Source organism: Mustela lutreola, chromosome 3, assembly GCF_030435805.1.
Source record: "Mustela lutreola isolate mMusLut2 chromosome 3, mMusLut2.pri, whole genome shotgun sequence".
Classification (NCBI taxonomy): domain Eukaryota; kingdom Metazoa; phylum Chordata; class Mammalia; order Carnivora; family Mustelidae; genus Mustela; species Mustela lutreola.
In genome coordinates, this window is record NC_081292.1 from 115,746,078 (window position 1) to 115,771,640 (window position 25,563).

The 25,563-nt window shown below is 39.1% G+C and overlaps 1 protein-coding gene across 3 annotated transcripts in view; it reads left to right on the forward strand.

Moving 5' to 3' along the window:
• Positions 1 to 15,336, forward strand: part of RAB3GAP1 (RAB3 GTPase activating protein catalytic subunit 1) — a 115,484-nt gene extending 100,148 nt beyond the window's left edge. For 2 of the 3 annotated variants that reach the window (XM_059166715.1, XM_059166717.1), the window contains 6 exons: positions 7,132 to 7,228; positions 7,322 to 7,425; positions 7,563 to 7,678; positions 9,586 to 9,688; positions 12,638 to 12,658; positions 13,526 to 15,336. In XM_059166715.1, coding sequence (XP_059022698.1) covers positions 7,132 to 7,228; positions 7,322 to 7,425; positions 7,563 to 7,678; positions 9,586 to 9,688; positions 12,638 to 12,658; positions 13,526 to 13,762 — 678 coding nt within the window. In that variant the 3' untranslated portion in view covers positions 13,763 to 15,336. The remainder of the gene's footprint in view (positions 1 to 7,131; positions 7,229 to 7,321; positions 7,426 to 7,562; positions 7,679 to 9,585; positions 9,689 to 12,637; positions 12,659 to 13,525) is intronic. The other variant, XM_059166716.1, reaches the window with a different exon arrangement.
• The last annotated feature ends 10,227 nt before the right edge of the window (positions 15,337 to 25,563 follow it).

Genomic DNA, 25,563 nt, shown 5'->3' on the forward strand with positions numbered 1-25,563 from the left:
GAAATGATCCCATAAAAAACTAACAGTCCTAGATGGTTTCACAGGTGAATTCATCTAAGTGTTGAGAGACCACGTAGTCCCTGTGTGCTACTTATTGTTTCCATACATACCAGTTGGAGGAAATATCCCAAACTCTTTTATGGGAAACATTGACTATAACATTGGTCACTAACTCTGATAAAAGTAGTATATAAAAGAAAGTACAGACTATAGTACTTAAGAAATTGAATGCAAAATCGTAAGTGAACAAGACTCTCCCCACTTTAAGAAAATAATAAATGCTGACTGAGCGCAGCAATGATTATTTGGAAATCTACTTATTAACTTCATTAATAGGCTTAAGCAGAAAATATATCATTTCCATATATACTGAAAAAGTCTTCGATAAAATTTAATACTCCTAATACAATTGAGAAATAAGAATGAGTAGATATGCTTAAAATGAAAAATATATATATACCTCAGTCCTAAACACAGCATCTTAACAGGGGGCACCCTAAAGTTATTCTCACTAAGGTCAGGAATGAGGCAATGGTGTCTACTGTCTCCGCTTCCATTTAATGTTATTCTGAAGTTATTACCCACTACAATTAAAAAAGAGAAAGCAGGGGCGCCTGGGTGGTTCAGTGGGTTAAAGCCTCTGCCTTTGGCTCAGGTCATGATCCCAGCGTCCTGGGATCGGTCCCCCGCATCGGGTTCTCTGCTCAGCAGGGAGCCTGCTTCCTTCCTATCTCTGCCTGCCTCTCTGCCTGCTTGTGATTTCTCTCTCTGTCAAATAAATAAACAAAATGTTTAATAAATAAGTAAATAAATAAAACCATAGAAATAAAAATTTTAAAAAAGAGAGAAAGCAGAAGCCTAAGACATGAAAAGAAGAACTTTTTATTTGTAGATAAGGTAACAGTATACTTGGGAAAATCTAAAGAATCAGTGATGAAAGTAATTCCTTCTGAAGAAATCAGCAAGGCAGCAGGATATAAAGTTAATATGTATCTAGCTGTAGTCATATACACAAATAATAATCACTCTGAAGATGTAAATGACATTTTCTCTTCATTATAAGAGGGAAAAAATGGTGAAATATCTAGAAATAAACCTAACCAGAAATGTTAGAAATATGAATAAAGACAGTAAAACTCTTGAACAATAGATATTGCTTGTTCTTGGTTAGAAAGTCTCAACATCATTAAAGTTAGTTCACTTTACATTAATTTATAAATTTAATGCAGTCCCAATAAAATACCAAATGTCTTTTTTTTTTTTTTTTTTTTTTTTAAATACCAAAAGTCTTTACCATGGAGCCAGACAAGTTGATACTTAAATTTATTTGGAAAAAGAAACCTTCAGGCTTAGGACTCAGGGGTTTAGAGAGTGACTGTTAATGGGTTTCTTTTTGGGTGATGGAAAGGTTCTAATATTAATTGTGGTTTTGGTTGTACGACTCTGAATATACCTAAAACCATTGGATTGTACACTTTAAGTGGGTAAATTGTTATTTTAAAAAAGCATGCAAGAGTAGCTAAGAGTAGATTGAAAAGAAAGAGCTATGAGGTAGGTAAATGGGTGAGGGGTGGCAAGGGCAGATGGGGGCCAAATAACCTGACCAGATACTAAAGCATAGTACACAGCCTTATTGTTTATTTATTTATTTATTTAAAATTTTTTTTAAGAAAGATTTTATTTATTTATTTGACAGAGATCACAGGTAGGCAGAGAGAGTGAGAGGGAAGCAGGCTCCCTGCCGAGCAGAGAGCCCGATGTGGGACTCGATCCCAGGACCCTGAGATCATAACCTGAACCAAAGGCAGCGGCTTAAACCACTGAGCCACTCAGGCCCCCCACAGCCTCACTATTTAAATAATGGGATAATGGTGCATAACTAGACAGCCCAGTATAACCGAATAGAAAGTTCATGGGTGCTTGTAGAAATCTAATCTATGATAAAAATGGCATCTCAAATCACTGGTATTTTTTAAAGGGGGTTGGAGAAGCCGAGGGAGAGGGATAGAGAGAATCTAAACATGCTGTGCATGGAACTGGACTCAGGCTTGACGAGGGGCTTGACCAGGGGCTTAATCTCACAACGCTGAGATCATGCATGACCTGAGCCCAAGTCAAGAATCTGGTGTTTAACTGACTGAGCCACACAGGTTCTCCTAGATGGTCCTTTTAATAAGTTGTTTTGGGGTAACTGAATAGCCATTTGGCAAAAGATAAAATTAGATCTGTTTCTCATACCACACACAAGAATGGACTGAGAAAGAAAAGTCAAAAGACAAATGATAGAGATATTTGTAAACTGGGAGAAATATATATATTTACGAATAAAGGACCAAAATACTCTAGAAATATGGGCAAGAGATACGAGGAGATAACTCATCCCCCAAAAGATAATTACCCTTAAACTTTTCAAAAAGATGTTCAGCTTCATTCATAATAAGAGAAATGCAAATTAGAAAATTTCACTGAGATAACCATTTTTCACACATCACATTGGTAAAAATTTAACAGCTTAATTAACACTCAGGCCCTGAGGCCACAACTCTCATACATTACTGGTGAGAGGCAGGATGATACAACCCCAGGTGGACTTGGCAGTATTTAATGAAATTTACATATGCATTTACCCTTCCACCCCAAAAGCAATCCCACTTCTAGGAATTTACATTAATACTTTCTACAACGAAAAATAAAGATGCACCAAGTTGTTCATTGCTCAATGAATTGTAATTAGAAAATAGTGGAAACTCTCTATATGCCCCAACTTAGAAGCTTTATTGAATACTGTGGTTCATCTTCATAACTGAGGACTATGTAGCTGTTAAAAATAATGAGGAGAATATCTATTAACTGATAGTGATTTCTAGGATATATTTTTAAGAGAAAAGTAAAGTGCAAATGAATATATGTATATTACGCTTCATTTTGTGTAAAAAAGGGAGATTAAGAAAATGTGTCTGTTTATCTTCACAAAGAGAAATTTATCTTCACAAACAGAGAACACTGAAATTAGTTATCCAGAATGCTTGAATGGGGAGGAAAAAATAGAGTAAAAGGAATATGGGAGGAAATGACATTTAGCAAAGAGTATACTTTCTATATACTTTTGACTTCTGGAAAAATGTTAACTGTCTGCATATTCAAAAATTAAAATAAACCAACAAGATTGGAAAGAGGGGAAATGACCAAAACTGAAAGCAAGCAGAGGTAGATCACATACGTTATGTTTGAATATATACCCCCAGGTATGGGGAGACTTGGGAGAGAACTGCAGATAAATCCTAAACTCTTTTTTCTAGATTTGTTTTTTTTTTTGTAGTGGTGTTGGGTAAGCAATTCTGAAACTTTTAGGTGGATCATATTTTGAGCAAATGAGTAATTAAATGTTTTGGTGTTGTTGGAAGCCAGAATTCTCATTGTGGAAGTGAGATACAAACATGGAATTGAAGAAAGAAAGGAAGACCAGATGGCAGTGCATTAGAATTGGTGGTATTGGTGTAGACCCATAGGTTTCTAAAGTATGGATAGATATGTGGGTATGTCCATATGTGAATATATATTTTGTAGCTTTTTTCTGAAAGAGTCTAGAAGAAGTGACATCTCAGTAGCAGTGAACACACGCACACACATATATATGTATATTGATTTCTAGAATATTCCTCATTAAAAGCAACCAAGCTTTCCTCTGTGAAATAGCTGATTTCAGAGTTGGGACAAGGAAGGTATGAGTGTGGAACATTCTATGTTGCCAGGAGATAAGGAACTGCTTAAAAAAAGATAGGGGCATAACATAAGGAGGTAGTTTGAAGGGATTCTTACCAAATATGGACAGTTTGAATGGCAAATAACTAAGGAAGAAATGAACTATAAATGACTGGGAAAAAATTGGAACCCATGGGTCCACATTGACAATTTGCAGATTAAAAAAATGGGAGAGATTGGAGGCGTTTCAGCTCAAAGATGACCGATAAATGTGGAGGATATACTGGAGTAGGAAACTCTTCATTTTATGACCATATTCATAGGAAAGATTGGTTCATGTGAAAATCATCAGAAGATGTCTAGGTGGAAATTTGGGTGAAGGGTATCATAGTTGCAAGGTTTTGAAGTGTCTCTTCAAGACAACTGGAAAATTGCAATGAAATAATAACTGTGTAGTAGAGAAATGGGGCAATACCTTGAGTGGATGTTCAAAGCTAATATTAATAAGGGGTAGATGCTGATTGTCTGCATCGAGATGTGATACTCTGAAGGATCGAAGAGTACTTATGCAGTGACCCATGAATGCATATTCTGCATCTAAACATGAGGAAGCATTAGGTAAACCCAAAATGAGAAACTTTCTGTTCTGAAAAAGAGCTGGAAAAATAAAATCCACAGCACACAACTCTTTTGAGTATATTAAAGGGACACAGGTACCAATCGAAACATTACCCAATGGCCAATATTAGAGCAATTGGAGCAGCAAAATAAAGTACTGTTGGACTGTAACTCAAATAAAATAAACATCCTTGAGTCTGTAGTATTACAAATAAATGATTGAATAAATTAGAGAGAAGAGACAAATCTATGCAGAACTTCAAACCTGCTTTGCCCATGAGATGGAACAGAACTCGCCATTGTGTAAGCATGTACCGTGCATAGTGACTTCCTTCCAAAGAGTGCAGTATGCAAATTGGAGAAAATGAGTAACTTCACAGTACAGAAACCTGACAAATACTGTCTTAGCCAGGTAAGCAAGTTTAGCAACATGGGTAAATCAATACTGATGAGTTTCATGTACTCTTGGTAAGAGGTGATGAAAGAGTACAGCTCTCTCATCTTTCTCCCAAAGTGCTAACCCCATTTTGATCATGAGAAAGACATTACATAAGTTCCATTGGAGGTACTTTTTAGAAAATACCTGACTAAAATTTCTTAAAACTGTCAAGGTCAGGGGCACCTGGGTGGCTTAGTTGGTTAAGCACTTGAATCTTGGTTTTAGCTCAGGTCATGATCTCAGGGTCCCTGTGTTGAGCTCCACACTCACTTTTTCTCTCTCTTAAATAAATGAATAAATAAAATCTTAAAAACAAAAACTGTCAAGATCAGTAAACACAAGCAAAGTCTAAGAAAGTGTCACATGTGAGGGGAGCCTAGAAATATGACTACTAAACATAATGTGGTATCCTGGATGGGCTCCTGGAATAGGAAAAGGACGTTAAATAAAAACTGAGGAGATTGAATATACGGATATTGACAGGATGATTCATCACAGCAAAAATGTGAAACTGGGGCACCTTGGGTGGCTCAGTGGGTTAAGCTTCTGCTTTCGGCTCAGGTCATGATTCCAGAGTCTTGGGATTGAGCCCCACATCGGGCTCTCTGCTCAGCGGGGAGCCTACTTCCATATTCCTTTGGAATATGATTTCAGTACAAAAAAAAATCATTTGGCATTATCTTGTATATATCCAGTTCTGTTTTTAAGTATATGCCCTCAAGAAATTCCTCTAAAGAAATTCCTCTACATGTACACTAAGGAACATACCCAATAATATAACGGGAGCCTTATTTGTAATAGCCAAAAATGGGAGGGGCTGTCCATTAGTGGAGGAGCATTTTAATGAATGAAAATCAATAAACTACAGTATGTATCAACATACTCATCTCAAAAACAATGCTGTATACAAGTCGCTGAGGATCAGAACCAGAAACATTCCGTTTATACAAAGATTCGACCCAGACCATACTAAGCAATACATTGTTTGGGGCTACACACATATGTGAGAAAACTATGTAGACAAGCAAAAGAATGATTAGTAGTTACTTATTGATGGTGGGGTGTATGCAGAGGAGAGACTTGATCAGGGAGGCACACAGGGATATGGAAAGTCCTGGTGATGTTCTTTTTCTTAAGCTGGTTGGTGGTGTGTAAACAAGTGTTCATGTTATCTTTAGGCTATGTATTAGTACTCCGGTATGTATATTTCTTAATTTAAAAAAATTTTCAAACCACACAGAATTCTCCAAGCCAAAAAGTAAAGGTTATAAGTCATTAAATGAAGAAAGCAAGTTATAAATAGTATGTATACTGTAGGGTTTTTTTTTTTTTTTTAAGATTTTATTTGTTTATTTGACGGACAGAGACACAGCAAGAGAGGGAACACAATCAGAGGGAGTGGGAGAGGGAGAGGCAGGCTTCCCGTTGAGCAGGGAGCCCGAAGTGGGTATTGATCCTAGGACCCTGGGATCATGACCTGAGCCAAAGGCAGACACTTAATGACTGAGCCACCCAGGTGCCCCTATAGTATAGTTTTTTGTTAAGAAATTGAATATGCTTCTGTCTTTGTGTTTAAATGGACATTGAAGTAAGTCTGAGAAGATAAACACAAAAATGTGTTGCTCCTTAGGAAGTAGGATTTCTGGAGATCTTTTGCATTATACTTCTGTGTATGTATGTATGTATGTATGCATTCATTCATTCTTGAAATCTGAGCATTTATCATCCAGGTTCGTGTTATGAGATTAGATTTCTTTTGTCTTTATTGCTGTTGAATAAGGAGCTTAAAGGTAGGTCCATGTATTATATACAACTTCTCTGTATTTTTTTCATTAGAACAGTAATAAAACAATTTCCATTTTGGAAAAACAATAAACCAAAAAATTAGTCGAAGGTCTCAATGTTTAGAAATGTTAAGTGAGTAAAGCAGGTTACAAAACAGTATTTTACAAACCTAATATTAGTTCACCTAGTCTGTGTATTCTGTGTCTTAAAAAATCCTGGAAGGAGAATGTTCCACCATCAACAATTGTTACTCTAGGTGGTATACTTTACAGAAGGCTTTTATTTTCTTTGTATTTTCCTAATTTCCATATATTACATATTGGAAAGAAGAAAAAAATGGGGGCATATTCATCACTATAAAATGCTGAAGTCCTTATTAATTTTCAGTAATGTTATTCTTAACCATTGTGGGTAGTAGCTACTTAACTAGATGAGTAGGGCAAGGTACTAAGAGAAGAGAGCTCTCCTCAACTCTTGTTATAGATGTGAGTTCAGAGATGCACAGGATTTTTTTCTTCTTTCCTAAGTGGCTGTTTTATTCTTTAATAGCTACATTGATCATTCGTGTATCTTTATGCCTCCTTCAGGTGCTGCACTATCTGGCAGTACAGAAACCTGCAGACCTTGCTCGGCACCTGTTACCTTGTGTAATTCATGCAGCTGTACTCAAGGTAAAGGAAGAAGGTAAATATCTTATTTGATTAGTCATTAGTTCGTTTCCAAAATGGAAGTATATTTTCCCTGGCTTAATAATGGTTTTGATCTTCTTAAAAATAGAAAATCTGGAAAACATTTCTTCAGTTAAGAAGATTATAAAGCAGATAATAACCCATTCCAGTAAAGTTTTGCACTTCCCCAATCCAGAAGACAAGAAATTGGAAGTAAGTTTGCTGTGGTATCAGTATCTTGCCAAGTGTTCTCCCTAGTTGGCAGTAATTATTTTGAAGATAAATTTTTAAAGGCTGCTTTTTTCCCTCTCCTGTTTTCCAATGTATGTCTCTCCCTTTTCCACTGTTAGGAAATCATCCATCAAATTACTAATGTAGAAGCTATAATTGCCAGAGCCCGCTCTCTGAAAGCCAAATTTGGAACTGAGAAATGTGAACAAGAGGAGGAAAAAGAAGATCTTGAAAGGTAATTGATATTTGAGTACCTTTTGTCTGTAGGAAAAGCCACCACTCTCTTTAGAACATTTTAATAGAATATTTCAGTTCTTTTGTGGTACCCTATATTATTTGTAACAAGCATCAGCTAGAGACAGAAAAATATTTAATTATCATAGACTGTGACCTCTCCTGTATTTCTGGGTATTTGTGAGGCATTTCCATTCCTTTCACATTTAGAAACAAGTCTACTGGGTCTTTTTTTCTAGTATGTCCTTGTTTGCTCTTGGAGACGTCCCTGCAGTTTCCTGTGGAAAAGCTAGTCACTCTTTGTTACTTGACATGCCCCAGAGCTTTGCTTTCTCTCTTTGCTTAGTTTTCACTGTTCCTTTACCACAGACTGAGGTGTTCTGAATTTGTATTTCTGCTCAGTATTCCTAGTTATTTATTTAACTTTAAACAAGATTTTTGAAAGCAAAGGTGCATATCCTGTGCACCTTGTGAACATGTTTTGAAAGGGTGACCAGATGGCCTCTCCAGCATGATACAGATGACCGGGTCAATCTTCTCCTCCTGAGAGAGACTTGGCACCATTACCTGTCAGTATGAGTCCCTTTCCATTTTTGCCTGTGGTACTTGAAAGAACAATATTATTTTAATTGCGATAAAGTGTTTCCAAATTTGTTATTTCAACAACTTGAATTTATCATAACTTTAAATTCTTCTTCACCCTTTTCAGAAATGAAGTGGCATTATTGATGCTAACTAATGAAGATAATATGATCAAGGCATGTGCTATAGCTCTTAACAAGTTCTTATTAGAATTTTAATCTTGTGTTGAGAGTAATTTTTTCCTAGCCTTCTTTGCTCTTGAAAACTCCTTCCTTTTTAAATGAGAAGAATAAGCACTAATCAAGGGAATTGTTTCTAAAATAGCAGTATGAATTAGTGGTGCAAGAATGGTGCCTTCGATGCTGATAGCTCCACATACGTTCTCTGTGACTTGGAGGTGTAGTGTTTCCAGCACATAGTGGCACAGTTGAGGCTTTGCCAAGCAAAATGTGTATTCTAAGCACATATGCATGCAGGCATACATATACACCCACTTTAAAAGAACAAAAATGAGAGCTATGGATGATTGCTTTGCTGTATATGTATGAATTGGTTTCTGTTGTCCAAAAATACTGTTTGTTTTGTTTTTAAGATTATATTTATTCACTTACTTTAGAGAGAGCAGGTGTGAATGGGGGGCGGGGCTGAGGAAAAGAATCTCAAGCAGTCTCCATACACAGGGTGGAGCCCAGTGTGGGGCTCCATCTCATGACCCTGAGATCATGACCTGAGCTGAAATCAAGAGGCAGATGCTTAACTGAGCCACTCAGGCACCCCCTCCAAAATATTGTATTAATCTTTTATTTACTGTAGTATTTTCTAAGCTTCTAGTCTCAAAAAAATAGAGTCTGTATTTCTTTTTACCCTTTGACAGAGGTTTTGTTTAGCTTTGTTTTTTAGATTTATTTACTTATTTGAGAGAGAGAGGGGAGCGAGAGTAGTGTAGGGGCAGAGAGAGAATATCGAAGCAGATTCCCACTGAATGCAGATTCCGACACAGAGCTTGATCTCACGACCCTAAAGTCATGACTTGAACTGAAATCAGAAGTCTGACACTTAATCATCTGAGCCACCCAGCCACCCCCAGAGATGAGTTTTAAAAAATTTTATGAAAACAGTTGAAAGGCAGTAAGATTGTCACTTGAGTCTATTTTATTTCTAAATGTCCCTTATAAAAGTTCCACTTTAAAAAGTTCTGCTGTAGCCTTAGTAGGTTTAGCCAGTATCACTTTGAGAGTTTGTCTACAAAATTAATTTGGGAGGACTGACACAGTGTGAACTGAGCAGCAGCTTGCTTTCTGTGCTTTCATTACCTCTTTCCCCTAGGTTTGTGAGTTGCCTTTTGGAGCAGCCTGAAGTGTTAGTCGTGGGTGCAGGAAGAGGACATGCTGGCAAAATCATTCACAAGCTGTTTGTGAATGCTCAGAGGGTATGTGAATTTCCTTATTGACTGATCATGATCTCTCCAGACCTCTACTCAGTAAGATGCTGTTTTGATTCCCTCACTTGGCTGATTATGCAGCTGTTGAGTGTATGTCTAGGCATTGGGTTTGAACATCAAAAAAAAAAAAAAAACAAAAAAAAACTCTCAACAGTGATTTTTGAGTCTTTGAAATCCATTTGCTTTCTTACATGTTTAAGTAATATAATAAGTATATTTTAGGATATAAATTTCCAAAGTTAGAAGGTTCTGAAATCCATTGTTACAGAATCTAATAGGGACTCAGTTAGCAGTGACCACCAGTGCTGTGTGATAAGAAAAAATGTTGACTACTTTCAGTTTAGAATAGAGTTCAGTTTTACAAATTTTAAACTCCATGTACTGCAAATGGATTCATAATTTCACTTGTGAGGTTAGTATATCTGTTTTTGTCATGGTGAATTGATCTAAGGAAGAGCAAGATTTCAGACGTTTAGGACTATGGACACAGGCTTTAGCAAAAAAGCAAGCCCAGGTTGACAAATTATCTTTGCTATTACCTCTACTACTGAAAGTAAAGGTTCAAACTTTCTAACATTCTGAAATTCTTAAAATTTGAATTTTTATGAAGGTGATGCTCATCACACTTTGTATGGGTGCTCTCTGTACTGATCTTGTTTACTGGTTAAGAGGATTTTCATGTCAGGGCTCATTATTATGAAAGATTGTGATAAAAATATTATAGAGTATACTACACATAGTCTCTGACTTAAGATAATTTGACTTAGGATTTTCAACTTTATGATGGAGAAAAAGATATGTACTCAGTAGAAGTCATACTTTGAATTTGGGATTTTATTCTTTTTCTGAGCTAGTGGTGTATGCAGCATAATCCTCTCATGATGCTGGTCAGGGACAGTGGCAGATCCCTGTCAGCTATGAGAACCCGAGGGCAGACAGCCAACATACTTTATGACTACTTGACCCAGACACTGTTCTATTTCTCACTGTCAGCACGATATTAATAAATTGTGTGAGATAGTCAATACTTGATTAGAAAATGAGCTTTATGTCAGATGATTCGGCCCAACTGTAGGCTTCAGTGAATGTTCTGAGCTCAGAAGTAAGTAAAAGTAAGTAAAGTAAGCTAGGCTGAGCTATGATGTTTGGTAGGTGAGGTGTAGTAAATATATTTTTGACTTAGGATATTTTCAACTTAGAATGGGTTTATTGGCATGTAACACAATTGTAAGTCAAGGAAGATACATAAGTACAAGGGTGCCCTTTACCTGGAACTGTGATGACTCTAGAATGACCCACTTTTGAAAGTATAATTCTCAGAATCAAATAAGAATTTTCATGGGTTTACATACAAAATAAAAACTGTATAATCTCCTTTGAATCTGTCTGGAGTGTATCTAGTTAATATATTCAGTTTCATAGTCAAATGTACTGACCTGAATTTTTAGCAAGAATTGAAACCTGCAATTGTTTATGGGATTGTTCCCCAACTTTAAGAATTTCAAGTTAAAACCAAGTATTTTATTTCCTTTATTTCCTTAGAAATTAGAGTTCTAGAAAACAGTAGATGCTCACTTTGATTTGTTTTTGTCTTTGGCATGAAATCAGGAGCTAAGTTTGTTTTTTGCATCCTTTATCTTTCAGTAGCTTACTAGCCGAAAGTTAACAACCCCATTTCCTTGTCACCACCAATATGAATTTTCCTCCTGTTGCCGGTATTCTTTCCTCTGTCCTTACTTTAAGAAGCTTGTGTGTTAAGAGGACCTGAAATCTAAGGCATTTTTATTTTTATTTTTTTAAAGATTTTAGGCATTTTTATTTTTAATGCTGAGACTATTACTTGCTGTAAATATTTAAGCAAAATTATTTTTCCCAGAGTGGCAATAATTTCCCCCTCCAACCCTCCCCCCCAGTAATATCAGTAAAGGCTCATTGTAAAACATAGGATAATACAAAAAATTATAAAGGAAAATTTAATCACATTAATCTCACTACCCTCTGATGATCACCATCAGTATTTGACATGCAGTATATGTAAATATGTGTATATTTTACAAAAATAGGATTATATTCTGTGATTTACTATGTTATTCTTGTTTTCCTCTTAGTTATCTTGTTACATTAATAAATACAGGAGTGTATCATCTTTTCAGTGGCCTTGTATAGCTAATACCCATTAAGGGATGAAATTGCACATTTTTCCTGCATTATATAATTATAAAAGATTTCAGACTTTCAAACCTTGTAGGGAATGTTTTTAGGGAATTGGTAGACTTTAATCCATGTAACAAGCACCTGGTTGGTACGTTTTTTAACTCAGACCTTAAATATCTGCATGATGTAAACAATTAAAGTTTATTTATGTAACTTTTCATAATTAACTGACACTTTATATCAATTTTACTGATTTTTTATTTTACTTATTTACTATTTTTACTTATTTACTTATTTACTATTTTTTATTTACTTATTTTTATTTTATTTTATATCAATTTTCACTTTATTAGAAGGTAATGAAATTTTAGTGAGAATTTTGTATAGCATACAGCAGTTTTGCGTATTTAGAACTCTTTGCTTTAAATTACACATTTTAATAAACTTCATCATGATTACATGTGTCAGTGGTGTATTCCACTGGAATTCAGCAAATAAACCACAGATTGGATTTGCTTCAGTTTTATCAGTTTTGCCCATTAAATGACTGTACATTGCCTGTTGAACCATCAGATGCATGAGAAGTAGGATATGTCTGCTCAATTTAACAGCTAGGTGTGTTTTATGTGGTGTGTGTTTGTCTTGATATTCTTTTGATAGGATCCTGTTCCTTAATGTAGTGCATGCTGTCTTTGAAATGATCTTGAAATCTTGTCTAGTTCTTTTTAAACCATCTTGCTTGTTTCCTTTTCATCACTGTTTCTTTTCTCACCTTTTCTCAAGCTGACTGAATCTTCTGATGAGGTAACAAAATAGCCTTTGTCCCTCATAGTTCCTTGTTCCTTCCCATCCCTCTAACTTCATAAGGTCATTAAGACTAACCACCTCTTTAACAGTCTGGATTTGGCACACTTTTCATGCTGATGTTTAGTATAACATGATTTCATATTTCCATTGCCAAGACAGTACTTTATTTTTTTTTCAATCAATGCTATTGTGAAAGGAATCTAGTAATCAGAGAAATGAAAGAAGTATAGTGATCAACGGTAAAATGAAGGCTCTAGTTGAATGTTTTTTTTTGCAGTTTTAATGCAAAAAATAGATGCCTTTAATATTGAAAACATGTCTTTTGTGGCCATTGCTACATTACATGGACTTCTGTCATTTCTGTATCACCTTAACCACTCAGCAAACAAAACCAGTGTCCCCAGTTTTAATATGGCAAATGAACTTTAAAAAGAAACGAAAGAGTGGAGATAAAAAACATCTCTCCAGACTCTGGGGGAGAAGCAGCTCCTTACTGGACTAAGGACATTAGACTTGAACTTGGGTTGTTGCTAGAAGAAATGTGTAGAAACCACTGCTACATTTTCCCTCTTCTTCAGATGTTGGAATATGGCCCTCACTTTTCAAAGCAGATTGCCTAGCAGTCATTATCTCTTTTGTCTCTGTCACCAATTTATGTGTAATCTCTGGCTGCTCATGCAGTGTTTCAAGCTTCTTGCTTTTTCCGTGTTGGTTTCTGAGTAATCATAACATGGCTGACTGCATTACCGAGTAATGTAGAACATTTAAAAAATATATTTGTCATGTTTATTCATCTGTCCTTCAAAATGGTCTAAGTTTTAGCATTGGACTTGCTCTTGAATTTAGCATTTGATTCTGTTCAAGGCTGCAGCAATGGCTCCACCAGAGGAGGAACTGAAGAGAATGGGCTCTCCAGAAGAGAGAAGGCAGAACTCGGTGTCAGACTTCCCACCTCCTGCTGGCCGGGAACTCATTTTGCGCACCACTGTGCCACGCCCGGCTCCGTACTCCCGAGCTCTGCCTCAGCGCATGTACAGTGTTCTCACCAAAGAGGATTTCAGACTTGCAGGTGCCTTTTCATCAGATACTTCCTTCTTCTAATTCTTCTAGAGCCACCTCATTTATGGCTTCAGAGACCATGCTGACCCCTTCTGAGGGAAGAAGGTTGTGCCAGTCAGAACTTGAGAGGCCATGAAGAGGACCTGTCTAGTCCAGTGATTAGGAATCATACCAGCATCTGAAAGACTTTCCAGCACCATGCTTGAGCTCTGTTGTATCTTGGTTGGGTTAGAGAGAATGGGCTTGAGCTGTTGAAAGATTTGTTCCCCAAATCTTTGAAAATCTTGAAAAACATTTGACCTGGTCAGTGTTTGACCAGGAGTCAGGGGTAGGTTGTAGGGAGATGTGCAGGGACCAGAAAAACAGCAGGAGCTCTCTGTACTCACTCCAGTGGGATCTTGCTCATTTATTCTTTCCTGTGACTATCCCTTAGGCTATGGCCTTGCATTCATAGTCTGTGTAAACACACTTGTTGCATTTGTTAGTATCAGGTATACAAAACAGAGTATCTGTTAATTGAGATTTCTGGATATTTTGGTGGTATCTTCTCTTCCCAGAATCTGTGTTTTTGAAATACTAAATGACATTCTGTTTATTCAATCATCTAGTGGCCATCTTGGTTGTACTAATTAACTTTTGATTAGTATTTTGAATATTCTAGGAGAAAACTTGGAATTTCATATAGTTTATGTGTTTTTCCATGTAACTATGATCTAAGTGTAAACTATATATTAAATGTCACTGCAAATTAGTTTTGTATTTTATCTCGTAAGTTTTGTTTCTCTTGTTTTGTTTTTGGTTGCCTGTAAGATATCAACCTACAAACTTCTCTTCTGCTGTACAGCATGCATTTCCTTTTTTGTGATTGCTGGCTAGATACTATATTTAATGGAGTAGCGATGAGCACATGCTACAAATATAGCTTTTGGAACATGGAGATTATCATGCACTTAGTATAATTTGGTGTGTGTGTTAATGTAGTGAATACAAGATTATTTCAGTGAACTATTTTGCTTTGTGTCTTAGTTAAAATGAAAATAATTGATGTGGATATATAGCACCCAGCGTAAGGATAATAGCAGCATATTTCTAGTTATGTGGTGATCAAGATTATTAAGTCTGTGTTGCTGTATGGCCTCTGTTCAGTAATCTGAAATCTATTTTTAAGTCTAAAGTTCTCATTTTAATCCAAAGCAAAAAATGGTTATACTGAAGCATAGACCTTGCTATGTAATTTAAAGAATTAATAGAGCTGTGTAAAAACCCTATTATATTATTTTTGTAAAAAAAAAACAACTGTGTGTGTACGTATATATGCATATATGTACATATATATGTATATAAGTATATATGAAGTAGGGGAGGCCCTGGTTGGTGACCTCCCAGCCTTCACAGTGCTTTTCTCTGAGATGCTGAACTTGATTGCTGCTGGCAAACCGTGCAGATGCAGGCTTGAGTACTGAGTGCTGTACCAGGTAGAAAATGTATCTTTCAAGGACAGGATTTGTTTGCTTTCCAATGAGGAAGTTAATAGCAAAGAAATGTTTTTCAAAGAGAAGTTGAACTTTAAAATGGCACTGTGAATCTAATAAAAAGGAAAGTCTTGCTTTCTCTGACTTCTTCTCTCTCCTCTGTCACTTTAGTCTTATTTCAGTTAGTTTAATGCTGTCTCATGTCTTCTAAATGTTTGCAGCCTGCTGAGTCTGGCAGGGGTCTCAAGTACACTGTTGGTGCCTTCTTTCTTAGTGGCAGTTACCCCAGTTTACTTTTATTATAGTTATGTGTTGGTTTATTTCGTAGATATTTTTAAGTACCTATTTTATATCAAGTGCTGTGCTAGGCAGTAAAGATGAAATAGACACCAGAACACTCCTTCTTTTTCAGTGACCTTTCTTTCTGTCATGTAGGGAGGCTTCATGTTACATTGCAATAAAATGGAGAGTACAGTTAACTCATCTGAATGAATTGGAAGTCCAGCATTTATTGTATAAATGCATTCATTCATTCACTGGCAACAGAGAGTAATACATGCAATATTAGTGAAGAGAGTAATGTGTGTAATAATAAGGTGTGATGAGAGAGGTTTTTCACTCAGGCTTTAGGGATAAGGGAAATCTTTTTTAGAGGTAATTTCTAGATTGAGACCAGAAGATGAGTAGGAGCTGATAAAGAGTTGGGGAAGAATGGTAAGTTGCTGTTAAAGAACTACGTCCTGTACATTTGCTGATAATTTATTGTGCTTTTCCTGCTGCACCCATGAAGTGGAGTTTACTTTGTATATTTGGACATTACTTGTCTTTCAGTCTGGACTTAACCATACCTCTTCAGTCACTGGAGTATTAGCAAGTGTGACACAGGCGGAGACTTGAAAAGTACTTGGAACTTGGGGCTTGCCTCTCTTCCTCTGGGAACCCTTAGATATGTGGAGAAGCCTGATGGAGGAAGAGAGAGTTGGGTGGTTTATTACATAGCAAAAGAGATTGGCTGCAGGGCATGAGAAGAGTGTTACAGGTAGAGAACAAATAGGCAGAAACTCAGAGACACAAGAAAACAGATATTTGGAGATAGGCCAGCCTTTTAGTTTGCTGGGAGTGAAAAGAGACAAGAAATGGAGCTGGTTAGGTAACCTGAGACCAAGAAATTCTGTGTTAAGCAGAACCACAGGTTTGGGTTTTATCTTCAGGGCAGTAGTGAGTCATTGAGGAGTTTTGTTTTTGTTTTTAAAGATTTATTTATTTTTAGGGAGAGCATATAAGAGAGTGGGGTGGGGGGGCAGGTTAAAGGGGGAGAGTCTTAAGCAGACTCTGCTCTGAGCAGAGAGCCCTCCCAGGTCTCAGCCCCGTGACCCTGAGATTACAACTGGAGCTGAAACCGAGACAGTTGCTTAACTGACCTCACCACCCAGGTGCCCCAGTCATTGAAGAGTTTTAATCAAGGGAGTGGCATTGTTGGTTTCAGACCACACTGTAGCAGGGCAAATGGATTGGAGAAGCTAAGAAAGTGTATACACATCCTGGATCTAAATTGGAAAGTCACAGTTACATCCGTGGTTCTTTTTGTTGTTGTTTTATTTTTTGTTTTTTAAATCTTCCTCTGTGCTTTGTAATGTGCTATAAAGAGCCTGACAAATGCTTGTGGAACCAACTAAATGTCCTCACTCTGGGATCCTCCCACACCTATAAATTCCTATAGCACCATAGTAATTCAGATTTTCTAAGCATTTCTAACCATTTCTATTTGTATTTTATTCATTTGTCCAGCAGATGTTTATTGAGTGCCAACTATATGCCAGGTGCTTACTGTCCTGGGAATGGGGATACAGCAGTGAACAGGACAGATAAAAGACCCCATCAATATTGCTTTCAGAGACACCAAGTACAAACAAATTATCTAAAATGAGCCATTCAGTGTTTTTTTTAGACAAGTGATAAGGGAACGTCTGTGAGATGGTGACATTTGAGCAGAGACCTGAAGGAAGTGGGCAAACCAATCTTGTGAGAGTCTGGGAAATGATTCCAGACAGGGAATAGCAAATGTAAAGCCCTGGATTGCGGAGTCTCAGAGATGGGGTGAGGTAATGTTTTTATTTTAAACTACATTTGTTTCACAGCAAAATAACAAAACACCCAAGTGATTAAGTGAGTTTGGGGTCTCAGGGAAAGGTTAGAACTTGTGCAGTAAATTGAGGAATTTAAATATAGATATGTACTTAAGCACAGACAGTAGGAAAGCCCTATGGAGTGAATGCAGCAGGAAGAGAAGGTCTGAAGATTGAACCAGAGATCAGGAAGAAGAGGAGGACTGCCACAGGAGGCTAAGGAGGAGCAAGTGCTGAGGTGGAAAGAGAACGGTAAGTGTGATGATGTTTCAGAAGCTAAGAAGGAAAATATTTGAAGGAGGTGGGAGGTGATCAACTGTGTCAGATGCCATTGAGACGTCAAATAAGACAAGAACTCAGGATGGATTGTTGCATACCTGTGGGTGCAGAGTAGCAACTGCACACAGAAAGGTAATACAGTTCTTACTGGGAAAGAGAGAAGTATACTGGCCAGAGGGAGGCTGGGTGCATTTAACACCACTACTCAAGCCAGATGGGGTTGTGGTTGTTGTCGTGCACTGTTCATTGCCGGGAACTTGAGGGCAGGGGGCTTCTAGGTGGGGTGTAAGTAGGGTATGGTAGAGGCCAAGAGCATGAAGCCACTGTTTCACGCCAACCGTACCCTTCTTCCCTGCCCCACTCCTGCTGCCTTCTCACTTCTGGCACACAGGGTAATGGATAGGGCTTGGCACTCCACAAACAATGAATGGATGAATACCTCTTGATGATGAGAGAGGTCCCACTGTAGTGTTTGAATCCTCTGGACTCTAGTTTTTTGCATTGGGCACCATGAAGCCAGAATATTTCAGAACATGAGGTTCTGGAAGCCAGAGGCCTGTTGTCAGCATTTCTCCACCTCTGAGAAATGGGGCATGGCCTCAGCCTCTATAAATGGGCTTGACTAATTCTTAAAATATAGAATAAAGCTCGTTCATCTTAGCATGCCTTCTTTGCCAGCAGTTTCCCCCTGGCGGCTTGTGATGTCTGATGGGTGGTCGTGGGTAAATCTCGCTCAAGTGAACAGCATCATCTGTTGTGGAGAGCCTTCCTGGGTGAGCTTACCAGGCAAGGAAGATGGCTGAACAGAAGGCCCCTACTTGGCCCCTAGTCGTGTGAGCCAGTCTCTGATTGGTCTGTGGGCATCACTCCTCATGTCCCCTCTGTGTGGCCCTCCTTGGCTGTGGGGTCCTCTGACGGTTCTTGGCAGAGACCTCAATGTCACCACAAAGACACACATATCCCTGAGGCTTTCCAACTGGATGAGCCTTTCTTTTCCTTCCTTCCTTCCTTCCTTCCTTCCTTCCTTCCTTCCTTCCTTCCTAACCTTCCTTTCTTTTTCTTTTTTTTTTTTTAAAGATTTTATTTATTTGACAGAGATCACAAGTAGGCAGAGAGGCAGGTAGAGGCGGGGTGGAAGCAGGCTCCCTGCTGAGCAGAGAGCCCGATGCAGGACTTGATCCCAAGACCCTGGGATTATGACCTGAGCCGAAGGCAGAGGCTTTAACCCACTGAACCACCCAGGAGCCCGTGGATGAGCCTTTCTAAGAAAAGTACCTTTTTTCCCTCTCTGGTTGATAAACAGCTGGATTTTTCTCCCCAGGTAAAACCGTGATGGACTGTCCTTTGTTTAAGTTTGCAGATTGGTCTTCATCTTGTCCCAGAATAAGGCAGATGAATAGCCTGAGGGAGACCTGTGCATGCTGGGCTGGCTCATGCTGGAGAAACTGCTGGTTGGGTTCAAAGCTGGTGAGATGGTGATCTACGGTACCTAAGCTTGTGATAAAAAGTATTCCCCAGGGAAGAAAATGAGAATGAGTCACTGTATTTGTTTACTAAGGCTTCTGTAACAGCGTACCACAGACTGGGCACTTAAAACAGCAGAAATTTATTCTTTCACAGTTCTGGAGGCTACAGGTGTGAAATCAAGGTGTTGGCAGGCCCATGCTCCCTCTGAAACCTGTCGGGGAGAATCCTTCCCTGCCTTTTTCTGGCTTCAGTTGGCTGCCGGAAGTCCTTGCTATTCTTGGCTTGCAGGGACAGAACTAGAGTCTATACCTCTGTTGTCACGTGGCCTTCTCTCCTGTGTGTCTGTGTCTTTTTTGTTCCTGTGCCACTGGCATGACCTCATCTGAACTCTTATATCCACAATGACTGTGCTTCAAACAGCGCTTTCTGAGGTACTAGGTGTTTAGGATATCAACGTGTCTTTCTTTTTTGAAAGGGAACAGGGATCATAATTCACCTGATTGGGCGGATGCCCATCTAGTTGGTGGCAGGCCACAGGGCATGATGTGTAAAAGCATGGGCCCACTTCTGGATGGAGAAGTTTCGTTCTCTGCCTTCCTTAATCCTGGGCTGGTACCTAATGCCTTCCTCAGCCAAAGTGGGGACAAAAATAAGTATCTGACACATTGTAACAAAATTAAATAAATAAGATACTAACTAATTAACTAAGATACTAACTGAAATGCCCATAGTATAGATAGTTGTTTAATAAAGACAAACTGTTCTTAGGAACTGTACTAGAAAGTGGTACAGCTGTGGGCAAATGAATGGTTAGCCATTGTTTAACTTGAGGAATACACCCACCCAGCCAGTGTTCCTAGAGATGGCAGCCCGGATAGCCCCATCAAGAGAAGAGTGACTGAAATTGCCTACCATCTCATCAAATGTACTGATTTCTTTTGATCCCTTTTCTGCTCCTTGAGTCACAGCCTACCTGGAGGAAACCGTATTTAACAGCCAAATAGACTTGGTCAAGTCAGAGGACTGGGGTGGGAAGTTGGGAAGAGTTGAGGCACGTTCCAGACTGAGGGGCTTATCTGGAGAGTCCTGCAGACACGGTGTTGGTGTTGGTGTGGCCAGGGCGAATAGTGAGAGGAAAGAGAGGCAAGGTAGTAGCAGAGGAAGTGGTGGTAGGTTCCAGAGTCTTCCTTCCCTCTGTAAGAACTGGGACCTTGTCAAGTGATAGTGGAGGAGCTGGAAAGGTTTTCAGTAGAGAGAGAGAGGAGCATTTGACTCAGACTCTTAGGAGCCACAGTGATCCCTGCAAGGGATGGCCATGGCCTTGATAGTTGAAGTGGTGGTGATGGGATGAGACATTTAGCAGGTGACACTGGCAGGACTTGAAGTGCAGGAGGTGGTTAGTGAAGGCTGATGTGTTCTGTATGGCTCTGACCTGAGGGGCCAGCTGCTCTGTCACGAGAGGCAGTGCCTGGCTCGGATTTGTGGTACGTCACTAGCCTAAGCACAGCCACTTGCCACGGAAGCAGCCCCCGGCAAGAGGACTGCTCTGTCCCCACTTTAGTGAGATCTGCACCGTTTTTGTTACAGGACCCATGGAAGAAGGATGTCTATGGGGAAATGCCCATTACATACAGCATCCAGGAATCCTCAGTCTTACTCGCTTGCTAATGACAGGGAAGGAGAACGAGTGCTGGTGTTGCTCACCTTTCCTTAAGCAGCCTCTCTGCACACACATTGGCTTCTTTTAAGCATTTGTCAGGAATGTGACATTGGCTCCCTCCAGGGACTAGTCAGACCTGACTAACAAGTGATGGGACACAGATCAAAACTTTTCTTAAGTTCTTCAGCCATTTGACAGTTTGAGTAAATAATGACTTCTTGGTGCTATTTATTCACATTCTTCTTTCTCAGCTCTATTTTTGGCCCAGAACACTCTTTATTTTTGTCCCCGTTACATAATGAGGGAACTGCATTCTTAGTAACCCACTGTCACTCCTGTGTTATCTTGCCTACAGGAAAAAAGGAAATATTTTTGGAGTGTGAATTTCCCAAACGTTCTCAACTATTCTGGGCCTGAAGGCATAACGTCATGGAGGGAGGACTCCATTGGGGGGAGGCCAGTCTTTCTTGGTTGAGGCCGAACCTGGTCCTTGCAAACTGGCGGGAAACTTCCTGGTGCCCTACCCTCCCTGGCCAAATGGCAAGAGCTCCTCTCTGCACAGAGTTTTACATTTTCAGCAGCTGATACTCTTAAGGGCTGTTTTTCATTTCTGTTGCTTCAGAATATTCAAATGATTGGCCAGGGGAGATCACAAGCAAATGAAATGTTTCTTTTATGCAGTCCAGTGACAGGCTGAACCCCCTGTGGGGGTCAGACCAGGAGAGCAGAAATACTTTGAATAAGTTTGAAAAGCTTGTTCCCTGCTGGCTGTCGGGAGGCTTGTGTAGCTTAATTGGTTATGGCCTAAGAAGGCAGCTTTCCTGGAATGGGTCTGTGCAAAAGTTGCTCAATTCCAACTGGATGCATCTCAGATGAGCCATAGAAGGCCTATAAAAATGACTCTGTCCAAAGAGCCTAGGAGTTTCAGATCTTAATGCCATCTGGCTGGAGAGCCAGACAGGTTTCCTTCCTGGGTTTAGGAGATTCCCCAAGAGTATCCTGATTGATTGGAAACTGCTTCTGGTAGCTGTTGTAGGACTAACCTGTGGGGAAAGCTGACCCACCTCCAAGCATAGGGGTGCTGCTGGGCGCAGCCCAAGAAGGACTGCTCAGGTCCTAATGGGGACAGTTCAGCTCAGCAAGTCCTGTGAGAAAGTCAGGATATAGGTGACCCTCATCACTGAAGATTTGATCTGAAACTGTTGCAAATCATCTAATTATATATGCTCTTAGAGCAGGTAATTGTCCCACAATTAAATAAACTAATCCAGAGTTTCTCAAGCACAGATAATGTATGGTGTATCTTAAAGGCACAGCTTCTTACAGACCCTGGCATTTGTCTTCAGATCACTTAGCGGCATTGTGAGGGGGATTTCACCTGTAAATGTGGGCACCCCAGTCTTCATGTGAGAATAGCGAATAATCATTGCTCAGCCTACCACTGAAATGAAAACAAAACAGTAACACTTTAAGAAGCATCACAGAACTCAAAAAGACCCTGGGGACTGTATCCTTAGACCCTGAGATGGGAGAAAGGTGTATGGAACCTGTCAGATGTGGTAGAGAATTATTTCCAGATAGAAACACAGCACATTAGCTTGTTTAGTAATCACAATCCTGGATTAAATGGACAACACTGAGCTGAAACTTTATACATCCATTGTAAGGGTTTACTGTATGTAAATGCTCCCTGCCTGTGAAGAAATGTTCATGGGTGCATGGGTGTAAGTTCTGCTAGCCCTCCTCCCAGCTCTGTGCAGAGGACAGTTCTAAGTTTGCAGCCACCCGATGTGCTCTCCAGGATTAGTGATGGTAGGAGCCGAGGAGGTGGAAGCCCAACCCGGCTGCAAGAGCCGCTTATAGAAGGGTGGCCAGATGCATGGAAGGTCAGAGGTTCAATTCACTCGTGTGTCTCGGATGTAGCATGTGGTAACCATGATATCTGGTTAACTTGTCCTTTGGCTGGTGCGGGGGTTTGAATCCTGCCTAGAGGCAAGAAGGCTAGTGAATAACTGGCTGGCTACCCAGTGTCTGCCTTACTGTCTGTGTTCACATAGGTTCTATGTGGAATATTGGCTCTGTAAAGGAAGATGGCCACAGAGGAAAAAGAAGAAAGTTAAAAAAAAGGGGGGGGGGTAATTGAATGTTTGTGTCCTCCCCAAATTCATGTTGAAGTCCTAAACCCCAGTGTGATGATTTTAGGAGGTGAGGCCTTTGGGACATGATTAGATCATGAGGATAGAGCTCTCAAGAATGGGATTAGTGTCCTTATAAAAGAGACCCCAGAGAGCTTTCTCATTCTTATAAACAGCAGTCTGCAACCCAGAAGAGGGCCTTCACTAAAACCTAACCATGGTCGCTCCATGGTCTGAGGCTTCTAGCTTTCAGAACCATGAGATACAGATTTCTTTTGTTGGGAAAACTTTCTGTTTATGGTATTTTGTCATAACAGCCTAGCTGACCAAGGGAGAATGGCTTTGGTTATTGATGTAGTTATATACAATGAATATAATATAGCATTTAGTGGCAGAACTTTGTATATGACTTTGGGCTTATATTTATAAAATCATTAAAGATTGTACACTTTCAGTTTCACAGGGAAACTTACTGGTTAGTGGAATTTACTTTGGTTCGTTTGATTATAACAAATAAAGACCCAAAGTAAGGGTTCATGGTGAGCAGTGAAGGCCGTGAAATGAAACCGAACCATCATAGGACTTAACCTCATGGAGTCTAGAGTCTGGAGTAGGTTTTAAAATTGGGGTTGGCTCTAGAGAAGCTTAGCTGCAGGAATTCACAGCATCCCCCCTGCTAGTGTGTGACCATGAATGTGATCTGGCTCCAAGTGACCATCCTTCTGTCCTGGTGCTAGCTACCTCCCATGTCTTGTTCATAGTTTGGTTCCCGTGGACGTTGAGCTTGCTTAGAATCCAAGACAGCTTCTCCTCCCTTCCACATCACCATCTTTCAGTACCAGCTTCTCTTGCTTCCTAGCTTACTCATATACTTTTCCAATTCTGTAAAGTACCTGATCAGCCCAGTTCATCTTTTCATCCAGTGCATTAGGCATAATTTGTGGGTCATGGGCCAGCCAACAGATTAACTTCCTCAGATGATCCCTTCAACTACAGCTGAGAAATGTTCATGAATGTCCACGGATTGCCCTTTTAGGAGAGAGTCTTGATCAGGAAAGACTCCTTCTGCAGGAGGTGTGGCAATAACTCTAGTATGGGCATGTTCATGATTTTTGTTATTCCTTATATTTTCTATTTAATATTTTATTTAGAAATTATTTCAAACTTAGAAAGTTGCAAGAACAGTACAAATAAATCCTGTAAATCCATTATGCAGGTTCATCCCTTGTCAATATTTTGCCATTTTAGTCTCCTACCTAGCCTAGTTTTTTTATTATTATTATTATTTTTTAAGATTTTATTTATTTAACAGAGAGAGAGAGAGAGAGATCACAAGTAGTTAGAGAGGCAGGCAGAGAGAGGAGGGGACGTAGGCTCCCACTGAGCAGAGAGCCTGATGTGGGGCTCGATCCCAGAACCCTGAGGTCATGACCCAAGCTGAAGACAGAAGCTTAACCCACTGAGCCACTCAGGCGCGCCTTTTAAAAAAATACTTTTTTTAAGGTTTTCTTTTCTTTTCTTTTCTTTTTTTAAAGATTTTATTTATTTATTTGGCAGAGAGAAATCACAAGTAGATGGAAAGGCAGGCAGAGAGAGAGAGAGAGGGAAGCAGGCTCCCTGCTGAGCAGAGAGCCCGATGCGGGACTCGATCCCAGGACCCTGAGATCATGACCTGAGCCGAAGGCAGCGGCTCAACCCACTGAGCCACCCAGGCGCCCTAAGGTTTTATTTTCTTAGCCTAGTTTTTAATAAATCTATGTTAAATAGAGATGATGAATGTCTCTATCTCCCCTCTGCTCACTTAACTCTTTTTCCCCCTCTGTTGTGATGGAGAGAAATGACAAAAGCTATGTTGGGCTGATTCTCAGAAAAGAAATTATGAGTAGAGTATAGAGCTGATTTAGGGGATAATGTTTTCAAATTTGAATCCTATCAGACATGGTAGAGATCTTTTGTTATTTTCATTGCATGTGACAAAATCATTTAGATGAAATAAAGCTTAAGAAAATGACATGCTAGATTCTCTGAAAAACCATAGCCAAAGCAACTGAAATCCTAAATACCAATTTACAATAACAACAAAAAATTTACCTAGCCTTGAGTTTGGCAAAAGATATGCATATATTTAGAGTGTTGACTTTTTTTTTTAAGTTTTTAAATGTTAATTCCAGTTCGTTAACATACAATGCAATATTAGTTTCAGGTGTACGATACACTGATTCAGTACTTCCATACAGCACCTGGTGCTCACCAGGACAAGTGCACTCCTTCGTCCCCTTCACCTATTTCACCACCCCCCCCACCTTCTCTCTGGTAACTACCAGTGTGTTCTCTGTAGTTAAGACTTTTTCATAATTGTTTCTTCTCTTCTCTCTCTCTTTTTTTTTACTCTTTGCTTATTTGTTTTTTTTCTTAAATTCTACATATGAATGAAATCATATACTAGTCTTTCTCTGACATTTCATGTAGCATTAAACTCTATAGATCCATTCATGTTGTAAATGGCAAGACTCATTCTTTTTTATGGCTGAGTAATGCTCTATTACATATATATATACACACACCACATCTTTATCCATTTATTAATTGATGGACATTTGGGTTGCTTCCATAATGCTGGCTATAAACATAGGGATGCATGTATCTCTTTGAATTAGTGTTTTTGTATGCTTTTGGTAAATTCCCAGTAGTACAATTTGTGGAC